At 39.1% G+C, this 12,399-nt stretch overlaps 1 protein-coding gene across 5 annotated transcripts in view; it reads left to right on the top strand.

The window, feature by feature from the left end:
• Nucleotides 1-12,399, top strand: part of CDH8 (cadherin 8) — a 361,133-nt gene that overhangs the window by 217,167 nt on the left and 131,567 nt on the right. For all 5 annotated transcript variants that reach the window (XM_058706101.1, XM_058706098.1, XM_058706099.1 and 2 more), the window contains one exon: nucleotides 4,179-4,315. In XM_058706101.1, coding sequence (XP_058562084.1) covers nucleotides 4,179-4,315 — 137 coding nt within the window. The remainder of the gene's footprint in view (nucleotides 1-4,178; nucleotides 4,316-12,399) is intronic.

The following is a 12,399-nucleotide window of genomic DNA, read 5'->3' as shown; positions in this document are numbered from 1 at the left end:
AATAATACAAAATTGAATGTGTCCACTAAATCTGTGGACCCGCAGTGGTGACTTCACGAGACAGAGATTTTGGTCAGAAAAGTTGGTGGAAAAATAAACATCTGAAATGGTGCCAGACATGCAGGTTTCGTTCCCCATTCCCCCACACTTGCTTTTCCTTCTCAGCTTTATTTTAAATCACTCAAACTGGCATCTTCTATGTTTCCTTCTACGGATAGGAAAATCCAGATGAACTTGTTGAGGGACAGAGAACCAAGGAGTGAAATGGATGCTACCTTGGGCCTGAGAGGGGACTAGGGAATCATCAGGAGAAACTTATTATCATGTCCAGATAAGTAATGATAAGATTACAGATTTTTAAATAATAGATTTACTGAGCAATTATTATGTGTCAGGCACGGTAGTAAGTGCTTTATATGCAGTACCTCATTTAAAACTCACAAAACCCATTATAATTCCCAATTTACAGATTAAGTAACAAAGACCCAGATAGACTAATAGCATGAGTAAGTCACATCTATGTAAATGGTGAAATTAAGGCAGTCAGGCAGTCTGAGGCAGTCAGACTGGGACCCATGTTCTTTACGATGAGATTATTATTTTTTTAAGTTTTTTCATTTATTTTGAGACAACATGAGCAGGGGAGGGGCAGAGAGAGAGGGAGAGAGAGAATCCCAGGCAGCCTCTGTGCCATCAGCAGGTAGAGCCTGATGTGGGGCTTGATCTCACGAACAGCAAGATTATGACCTGAGCCTAGATCAAGAGTCAGATGCTTAACCGACTGAGCCACCCAGGTGCCCCACGATAAGATTATTAATGCATATGGAGCCTATGGTCTGGGACTCTCCTGGTAGTCTTAATGTAAACAACCAGAAACTCAGGCCATGCCCTTAAACAACAGAGCAGAAAAAAGTTTGCTAGAATATAAAGGTGGATTAAAAACCTATCAGGAGGTCTATAAAGAAGATGGGAGATGGAGAATTCTTATTCCCTGGCTTTCCAGCGAGGTCTAACTCCTTGTCATCTGATTTAATAAATCATATTTCTTTAGATATATTTCAATATATGGAATTATATATATTATAATACTATATACTAAAATACTATATGTTATATAATATATAATAGTATATATTATATTAGGATGTATATATACACACATATGTATGTATATATATGTGTATATATACACACATACACACACACACGTATATATAGGCATTTGTAAGATGTTAAATCAGTGTGTTCTAAAATAAGAAAAATAATCACAATTTTGGGTTCAGAAAATTGAGTGCAAAGGTGGCATTCAATGATGTCACTATCATACAAATGATAGTAGAGTCTTGATCCCTGATACTTAGTGGGCAGCACACACGTATTGACAAAGTATGCCATGCTTATCATCTACTCTAGTCCTCTCAAGAATCCTATTATCCAGTATTAATATCACCCCTACTTTATATATGAATAAGGTAAGCCCTTCCTGTAGCTGGTGCACACATAGACTTCAGAGTGAATCAAACATGAATATTCATTCTGGTTCTGCTGTTCACTAGTTATGTTGCTTAAAATGTCCTCTAAGGGTTTCATTTTTCCCTTCTTCATTCTGTAAGAAACCAAAGGGAAGGGACACCTGAGTGGCTCCATAGGTTAAGCATCCAACTCTTGATTTCAGCTCAGGTCATGATCTCATGGTTCGTGAGTTTGAGTCCCATGTTGGTCTCTGTGCTGACCATACGCAACATACTGGGATTCTCTCTCTCTTCTCTGTTTGCTCCTCCCCTGCACTTGCTGGCTGTGCTCTCTCTCTCTCTCAAACAAACAAACAAACAAACAAACAAACAAACAAAAAGAAACTGAAGATTAGAGGATAGAAGAAGGAAGGAGCATCTAGCACTGTGCTTGGTCCACATTTGGTGTTTAATGCATGCTTGTTGACTATGTTGAATCAGGACTTCTAGGATGTTTAGCAATTCTTGGGAGCCTTTATCATAAAGTCAACCAGGCAGATGTGTGAAATATCTACATAGGCAGCAAGGGGCATCTTTAAATAGTTGAGGTAGACTTTAAACTGAATTTAAACAAAGTCATTTTCTCCCCCATCAAGTTCCTCCCATTGTGTAATCTTGTAATATTATGACATTCTCACCTGTGATCGTACTAAAGGGCTGTATTTATAGCCTATTTTATAAATTCTTATGACTCACCCCATAAAGTCTGTCATGAACTGGAACTTTAAAAAATGAGAAAAATATCTCTGCCTCTGTTAGAGTTAAGAAACTTTAATGACACCCAAAAGTTTTTCCAGTTTTATGCTATTTATAAACTGCTAAGAAAGGGGCGTTCTCTACCACCTTCTAAGTAGGAAAGTTTATTAAATTTTTGTGCAATCAGACATGGTGATTACGGTGAGGAGGATGATGATAATGATAAACATATCTCTAGCACATTTAGAACATATCTTTAGAGACTGATTGATGCTTTATTTTTAGTCTGCAACCATATTTGACCAGTGAAAAAAATCAAGGCTCAGTGAAGATGAATTATCCTAGAAACAGCAATACATAAATAATAGAGACAGAATAGCCATCTTCTCATTGCACCCTCATTGGTGGAGAACAGAGAGAGATCCTGTGTCTACTCCATTTTGTATAAAGTCATTAATCCCATCAGACCTAATCTAACCGTAACCTCAATGTCCTCATTTCCAAATGCTATCATATTGGGAGTTAGGATGTTAACCTCTGAATTTGGGGGCAGCACAAACATTCAGTCTACAACACCCTCTTTTCAGTCTCCATTCCATCCTGTTTTAGTTTATTTCACTCTTTATTTATGGGTTAATTTTTCTAACTATGTCTTATGTTCCTTAAGACTTTTATCTTATTGAATTCAACATTCTATAACCAAAACACAGATCTTGGTGTATAAAGAGGATAGCAATAAATGTTGTAAAAATCATAATTACTATATTATCTTGATGCCTAGTATCCCTTAGAAGCAGTTGGTTCTAGATACAAAATACCTTAGCGGCACCCGCATGGTTGAGTCGGTTAAGCTTACAGCTCTTGATCTTGGCTCAGGTCATGATCTCACAGTTCATGGGTTCAAGCCTCACATCGGGATCTGCACTGAGAGCACGGGGCCTGCTTGGGATTCTGTCTCTTCCTCTCTCTATCCCTCCCCCACTCATTCTCTTTCTCTCTCTCAAAATAAATAAACTTTAAACATAATACCTTAATAATGTCTTCTCTGAAGGAGTTTTCTCAAAAGAGGAGCTACTGGGGCACCTGGGTGGCTCAGTCGGTTGAGCGTCCGACTTCAGCTCAGGTCACGATCTCACGGTTCGTGAGTTCGAGCCCCGCGTCGGGCTCTGGGCTGATGGCTCAGAGGCTGGAGCCTGCTTCCGATTCTGTGTCTCCCTCTCTCTCTGCCCCTCCCCCATTCATGCTCTGTCTCTCTCTTGTCTCAAAAATAAATAAACATTAAAAAAAATATTAAAAAAAAAAAAGAGGAGCTACTAACCTGTGCATTTAAAATTGTGAATTTTGGAGACTCGAGTGTTATAAAGCTGCTGAAATATCTTTTCTGACTCAAAAATGATTACTAGATAATCAGCCACCATCTTATTTCTATGGAAAGAAACTAACAGGAATCCTAAATATACACTTTACTTGTCAAGAAAACAAAACAACCCAACAGCAACAATAATAATAACACATACATGTTGTCTAGTGAAATATGGGTTTAACATAAATACACATTTCCTTTGAACTGCCGTAAATGACATGCTGCCTAGCACCATCCTGATTTGGGCTTGAGTTTATTGTTTTATATGATATTTTGTGGCAACTGCTAATTATCATAAGCTGTCCAATAAATGTGATGGATTGTGCAATTAACTCTTCATCAGCATCCGTTTTTGAAGATGCTACCTATTGAAACTGATGGCAGTTTATGACCTCCATGTTGCATAGGTAGCTAATTACTCCTTGGACAATAATTATTAAGTTTCTTGTGCCTCATTCGGTCATTTTATTTTACAAATTATGATGCCACCGAGTTTCCCAATCCATTTGACTTCACAACTATGACTCTCACAGGATTACTAAAGGTCTGCTGTGGAATATATGGATCATATAAACATTGAAGTGATTACAGATGTATCTCTTTTGTAGGTTTTCCATCGACCGGCACACTGACCTGGAGAGACAATTCAACATTAATGCGGATGATGGAAAAATTACGCTGGCAACACCACTTGACAGAGAATTAAGTGTATGGCACAACATAACAATCATTGCTACCGAAATTAGTAAGTGCCTGGGTTTAATTTCTTCCTTGTGTGACTGGGTTCAATTTATGCCTAGTGATCACATGACAAATGGTCCCTGTTTGCATCAGATATTTTGGCATTGGAACTTATATTATTGCTCCCAAGGAGCCTTTGAATGAATTGTCTCAACAAAAAATAACTTGCCCAGTGGTAAATTACCAAAGGTTGCAATATATATGGGAAGGAAATACTCTCATATCCAAATATTCTTATATATCTATTATTCAGCCACTAAATAATGATTTGCATATTAAAATATGGAGAAAGAGTGTGAAAGGGTAGGTAAAAAATAGAACTCAAGTATTGCACACTATAATTTAAATAAATGGACCGAACATATATACTATTATTCACATATTTAAACCACACACATACATATTCACATATGCAGACAAAATATAGACGGAAACTTTATACTGTCAATGCATATTATTTTGGAGTGATAAAATTATAGATGATATTTGTTTTTTTTAAGAGTTTAATGTATCTTACTTGGTACCATAGATTATTTAAAACTGTAACTTCAATATAATTGTTTTCATAAATTACATGTGAAAATGTAAGCTTTTTTTTTTTTAGAGGATGTTCCAGGGTTATTAAAATAACATGTTAGTCTTTCAGTCAGTTTTTAGTGAGCACAGCTTCTTTGATTGTACATACTGCCGCTATTACTGGGTCTCTAAGCAGTAGCTCTCTGGTGGAATTTTGTGCTACACTGTCTCAGAGAATTTGCACTCTGCCTCACCAATTTTTATTACACAAAAATATGCAAAAGAACATAATATTCATCTTATTTCCAAACAAAATACCTTTTGCATATTATCTGATGTCCTTCTTTCGATCAAGGACCTGATAAGGCCTTTACAGTTCACACAGATTCAAGGGAGACAAATTCTTGAATGAGTTGGGAATCTGGGTAAGGAAATAAAAATCAACATTAAGAAAAATTCCTGGGCGTACATACAATATAGAGTTTATAGATGACAGTTAATGGATGTGGGACCTAAAATCTTCTCTCTACTCTCTCTAAAATTTCCTCTATGGTTTCTTGTGAAGACAGGGCAAACATCTCTGAGACACACGATTAATTTGTTTGTGCAAGTGAGCCATCCATGACATCAGGATGGCACCACTTTTCCTTGTTCTGGGTTATGGGGGAAATGTTCCCCATGGAACTTTGTTAAAAGACAAACAGAACAAAAGTAAACCAACAATAACACTGTGTGGAAAAAGTGAAGATGTAAGAGTGCGGCGTATCTGTTTTTTTTATAGCCTCCTTGAATGCAAGCAGAGGACATGCAGTCAGGTTGATACGTAACTTCAGCCCTACCAAGTGGAGGGTTCTGGAGAGAGCATAAACTCTGGAAACTCTGGTGTTTTACTGGCTAAGGAGTAGTAGTCTCTTCCTCAGTGTGTTATTCTGGTAGCAGTTACCCTTCGCTAACATTAAGGGATAAAGCAAACCAAGGATACTACTTGGTAACTGGTTCATCAGAAATGTTAACCCCATCTACGCCTGGGTGGCCCAGTTGGTTAAGCCTCTGACTTCAGCTCAGGTCATGATCTCATGGTTCATGGGTTCGAGCCCCGCCTCGGGCTTTGTGCTGACAGCTCGGAGCCTGGAGCCTGCTTCAGATTCTTTCTCCCTCTCTGCCCCTACCTGGCTGGCTCTCTCTCTCTCTCTCTCTCGCTCTCTCGCTCTCTCGCTCTCTCGCTCTCTCTCTCTTAAAAGTAAATAAACATTAAAAAATAAATAAATAAATGTTAACCCCATCTAGAGAAAGAAGTACAAACATGAAATTTTCATAATTTACAATGTTGAAGCCACATTATTACCTTAAGCCTCAGAGAAAAACTGTATACAGTTTATATTGCTTTAGGGCTTTATAAAAATTCTCTAAAGGATCACAGTTTTCTTTATGCTGGCAGTAATTACTTTTTAAAGAACCTTCTCATATTGAATACAACCAAGTTGAGTTAGCCTTAATTCGTGACATTTTTTTTTTTTATGAGATGGATGCCTTTACTTAATATTCATCAAGGAGGTCCTAATTATAAGGATCTATGTTACTCATTCTAAGGAGTAAAAATAAACGAATATACAGAGCGGGTGGTTAAGAAACATTTCAGGGACAATCACGAAACAAAAGACTCGTTTGCAAGGAATTACAGACAAGTAAGAAGACAGACACAATAGCAGTTGCTGCAAGGAAATAAGCTGTTAACTCTAGGGTGACCAAGTCTGAGATGGCATTAATTTGTTCATTTACTCAATAACTATTTATTGAGTCTATCCTACTTGCCAACCACTCTACTGGTGGCTGGGGATATAGCAGTCAGCAAAAGAGACAAAATCCCTAGTGATCTTGGGGTTTTCCTTCTCATGGCTCCTCGAAGCACCTGGATATGAAAGGGTAAGTTGAAATCTGCTGAGATATCCATACAGAAAGACTGAGGGGTAAGGAAGAAGATGGTGAGTGTTGGGAATTACAAGCAGTTCCCTGTTGATGGTGTGGAAAAGTGCAATGATGGAACTCCTTTAATGAACATATGATTATATTAAAAAAGGGATCATGATAAATATGAAAAAGAATAAGTTGTTATGTGTACCAGTAAGATAATTAGTTAAGATCATTTTTAAAGCAATATAGCTTATTTTTTAATAAATACAGTATACTCTAATTACAAAAGTATATCAAAGTTTAGACCAGATAAAACTTTCTTCATGGCTTGAGATAAACCACTCAAACATGTCCCAGATTCAGGTTTACAGTTGGTTCCATGTAGGGAACAAATACAGAATGGCTGTGCCCATATTGCCTTGTCTGTGAACATTATACAATTTAAAATATATAACCCCAACTTACATTACTCTATTGAAATAATGAGAGATATCACTCTCTTTTACTTAATTAAATCTTACCTGGAGATTGAAAACTAAACAAACTACATAGGCATATTTTGACCTATAAGGAAGTTTAATTCAGGAGGTCAAACATCTCAAGAAATGTGAAACTGTTAACTTAGATATCAGTCTGCTTTTCTTGGAATGTTTGCCTATAACCTTCTTAGCACCAGCAAGAAAGAAAGTACAAAGAGAACTTTAATTTTTGGCCGAAAGATAAAAGCTGAGATGGGCATAAATTTAGGAACTTTAAAGTACAATTAAGCCTTTTATTTCCTAAAACATAAAAAGAAGTATAAATAATAAGATCACAGAAGGCTTCAGAAAAATTAGAATTACATGAAAATGGCTTAAAAACTTGTTTGACTTGGTTTTATTACTTAGCCCATCATGTAATGTTTATCTTCCGAAGCCACAGACCATGTCTTGGGGAAAAAAAGAAAATTAGAGATTTATTGTATTTGGATGAGTTGAAGATTAAAGCCACCCAGAAAAACAGAACCTTAAAAGTTGAGGTTTTAATAAAGATAAAGAAATACTCTTTCCAGGGAGAACAATTTAAAATTATTCTCAGAATGCCATCTCATCAAAGATTTAAACAAATGAAATTAAGCTGAAAAAAAAAAAATGGATCTTACGGAAGTCCTTCTCTTATCTCTTAATGAGAATGGAGATGATGTCCTTTATCCTCTGTCAGATTCACTTAACCAAGGCTGAGATGCTTCATTGTGTATAGTACACAAGTATTTCTGTGGTGATAGATCTAGCTTGCCATCACAATCAACAGGCACCTCTCATTACACGAGCTGGCAGTTAGATGCCCATGTGCTAACAAGAGATTAGACTGCTAGAGCGTGTTTCTGCTACTAGCAATGCCATCGTCTGCAACTATAGCACACGGCTGCTATTTACCACAGTGGTGAAGGTTTAAGGTAAATTTAGCTGACTAATTAAACACTGAAAAAGTATTAGGTAAGCCCTATCACGCATTAAATTCTCACAGCACTCTGAGAAAGTAGGTACTGTTAATATAATTGAGCCCTGAACCACACAGCTTTGTACTGCACAGGTCCACTTAGATGCAGATTTTTTTCCAGTAAATACACTTACAGTACTGTAAATGTATTTTGTCTTCCTTATTTTCTTAATAACATTTTCTTTTCTCTAGCTTACTTTAACGTAAGACTACGGTATATAATACATATAACATAGTAACTAAATGTTAATAAACTTTATGTTATCAGTAAGACCTCTGGTCAATAGTAGGCTAAATTACTATAGCCTATAGTATATAAATATAATTAAGTTTTTGGAGAGTCAAAAGTTATACACGGAGTTTCAACTGTGCAGATTTGGGGGATTGTTGGCACCCCAAACCCCAGAATTGTTTAAGGGTCATCTGTATGCATTTTTCAGACAAGGAAACTCAACACAGTTAAGTAACTTACCCAAAATTTCATAGAGGTCAAGGGTTGGGGTACGAAGGCGAGAATGGTGCCCATGCCATTCAACTGCAGATGACATGTTCTTAGGTGCCTTCCATGGAAGAAACCTCTGTTAAATCTTCCTTCATCGTCCGGCTTAAATTGAGCTTCTGACATTGCCTAGCATTTGCCAAAGCAAGTGAGTGAAGTATTTCCTCTCGGCCAAGCAGAAGGGTGTCCAGACAGGGGTTCAGTGGAGGAAAGAACAAGATCAGGTCCTGCTCTTGTAGCGCTTCTAAGCGAAGGTAGGAGTATTGTCTAACGCACAAAGCAGAGCTCTGAGACTGTTCAGACTGCAAGTGTATAACCATTTTACAGATGAGGAAACTGAGGAAGGCACACAATTGTACATTTTAGGGGACAGTGTTTTTCAATGAAGACCACATGGTACTCAACTGACCCGAATCACCTACATGAAAGAGCCCTGGTGTCTGGCCGGGACGTGCTGTGTCACAATTTCCAGGCAGTTCAGGAACCCCCCCCCCCCCCCCGTCCTGTCTACCCCCCAATCAGAGGTGCCTTAGGCTCTAAAAATGCCTTGAATGAAGGCACAGAAAGCTGAGGTGTTCCCTTGTTTGTTTCTGTCTTTGTTGTCATTCATCTGGTGACTAGGTGATACTTCGCTGAGCTGTGATTTGGCCTAAGGCCCATCAGATGTCGCACGGGGTTCCTCTGGGTTGGACAGAATGCTAAGATCTGCCTACGAGGACAGTGTGATTAACAACACAGCTGTAGGAGACATAAAGGACATTGGGGGACAGCGGGGGAATCCACTTGCATAGAATAGTCTCTGCAGAGGCATTTCAGAGGCACTGAATGACGGTTTTAGAGCAGAGAAACTGGTTGTGTGAGGTGGTTAAGTAGGGAAACCCGCTGACCCTGGGTGCCTGGGTGCTGGCAGTTGGCATTTACAGAAGCACACTACTATTGGTTACCTGAAAGTATTTTAAAGCAGGAAGCATATAATTGCCCATTAAATTAATCTCTTTGAGTTAGTGATAATGCATTGCTCTGGCCCACTACCGTGGGCTGCACACAATATTGCAAATGAAGCTTTTCACTAATGACGGCTAAATCTCCCAGGGAAAACACTAGTTTGATAGCACTTAAGAAATGTTTCTTCCTGGCATAGGGCCCAGTTGCCAGAATAATTGCTTTGTCCAACCCAGGATACTTAGGAAAAATATATCTTTGTAGCTCATGGTGCAGAGAAATCTTGAGTCCTGGTGCTGGCCGTGTCTTGGCCATATAACCTTGGGCAAACTCGTTCTCCTTGTCCATTCTCAGTGTTTTCATCTGTGGAATGGGAATCATAATTGTCTCTTGCAATCTTGGGTGTAGTGAGAATTGAATTAAAAGTGATAGTACTGTACCTCTTAGCTCAAAATCCATCTACAGCCTCTAGAAATTAATAAATTATATACAATATTGCTAATATAGTTGTAATCTTGGGCTTTGAATCACAGCTTAATTTAAAACTATGTATTAGGTTTATATTGTGTGTTACTCTATCTCCTCCCCGCAGCAACAGAATTGGTAGTCATGGTCTGCGTATTACTGCTAGGTGTGGTTATGTTTCTTCATCGCACAACTGATAGGATAAGTTTGTTCACTGACCTTTATCTTGTCCTTGGTTCAGGCACGGTAGACTGGCCAGTGGCTAAGGGAAGGTACTCACAAGAAAGCAGGCACATTTTTGCAGAGCCTGCTTGAACTAAAGACTTCAAATTTTATATCAAGGTCCTGTTCAATATATATCATCTGTTTCTTTTTTCCCTGTGGCATAATAGAAACTAGAATTTCATTGAGATCAATGCCATTCCCTAGTGTAGGATTAGATGGAAGCAGATGAAGGGATGCCATATTTTTCAGTTAGATAACGTTCACAGAAGGGAAAGAGTGCTGGAACCTGAGGTGGACAGTGAAATTCACATGCACGGGTGGTTAAAGAGCTCCCAAATATCAGGGAGGCCATAACAATATAACCATCTGAGAATATAGTCCCCTGACCTCAGACAAGCATACAGGTGCTGTAAGGTTATTGTTAACAACAAGATTGATAATGAAGGGATTTGGGAAATAACATATTTGAAAGTCATGGGGAAACTACAGGTTCCTGGGAAAGGGGTCATCCTCCAGTCAATCATTATCCAGAGGGATGGACTGGAGTCAGCATCGTTCTGCATCCAAGGAGATGCTGATTCAGGCCCAAATGAGTATCATTCGGTGGGTAGCCCGCATCAGCTTTCTTTCAACTGCTATAGTGCCCACGTTCTATATAGCTACTCTGGTTCTTTGCAGATTGACCTGGCAATTTCTCCCTATATCCTCTGTGTTCTGCATCCATTCTGCCAACATCTTGCCACAACGTCTCCATCTTTTTCATCTCTGCCCTCCTTTTGCTTTCATCTACTTAGAAAAGCATGCAGATTGAGACTAGAGATATGGGTTTTAACCAGGAGCTTCTTTAGGATGTCACTATGACTAACAGCCCCTTAGTCCTAACTTAAACAAAAACTGAGGGGTTTCCATCCCTGTCTTGTCCTGGTTTCTCTTTATAAACCACCTGCCCAAGCCTCAGCAATAACTCTTCCTATAGACAAAGGGTAGAAAGAAGGTAAGCAGCGAGCAGCAATTCAAGCTTTTTAGGTGCACGTGACAAAAAATTAGCCACTTCGGGCAAATAAGTGGTCATTTGCAGCTTTGAGGATAGCAGATAGAGTGGTGTGAGATGGAGAAGGCCTTAGATATAAATATATGAACAGATTATAAAGATAAGATAGTATTAGATTGATTTGTCTTCAGGCTTTGGTTTCTCTGGGACAGATGTTGTAAGGACTTGGGGAGGAAGTGCAGTTATCGGTCTGGAAGTCAAAGAGAGAAAGGGGGAAGTTAAGTGATTGGTTTTCTAAGTCCTGCTGCTTGGATTACTTTTTCACTTAGCCACACTCACTCTGTTGGCAAGGTACTTCTCTCTGTGGCTCACTGTCCCTACATATAAAATGGAGACTGCATTGGTGCACCTTTAGAGATATATGATGAGGAGTAAACATATTTCAGTGCTAACATTCTGCCCAACATAGTGTAAAATTGTTGAGGACCGGTTCTGAACCCAGGTTCAGCTGCTTGCTGCCTTAAAGGCAAATTCAAAAGACAGGTGATGGTGAGAAAGGCAAGGTGGGAGGCCAGCAACTGGGGAGGATGGCGGACTAAAGTCCCAAAGACCATCCTCCCAGTCCAGGCCAAGCATGGGGTTTTCAACAGGGAAGATGTGGAAAATCATGAGGATGGCTACGTGCAGGAGAAGCTAGTGCAGCAGTTAATCATTTGTCCTTGCAAGTCTTCCAGATTCCGCTACTCTGCTGGTAATCAAGGCTCACAGGTGTCTCGCAGTAAAGGATGCCCCACGAGTGCAACAGGTGCCTCCTGATAAGGCAGTTCAGACTCCTCCCCTGTACCAGTAATTAAAACTACAAGTTGTCTCTTGAGGAGACTGGTCCATGGTTGCTGTCTTTGAATGCAGTCAGGCCTTATCTTCTGGAAAGTCTGGTCCTTTGTCCCTCACGACCAGAGGACTTCGGGATCTCCTGGGAAGCAGGTTAGTTCTCCTGCAAACCATGAAGTTAAGATCAGCAAGCAAGGAGTGAATAAGCTTGAAGCAAGGGAACCTTTAA

The sequence above is a fragment of the Neofelis nebulosa genome, chromosome 17 (genome assembly GCF_028018385.1).
Source record: "Neofelis nebulosa isolate mNeoNeb1 chromosome 17, mNeoNeb1.pri, whole genome shotgun sequence".
NCBI classification, from domain to species: domain Eukaryota; kingdom Metazoa; phylum Chordata; class Mammalia; order Carnivora; family Felidae; genus Neofelis; species Neofelis nebulosa.
The sequence above is the reverse complement of the archived record's forward strand: the minus strand, read 5'-3'. Positions and strand labels throughout refer to the sequence as shown.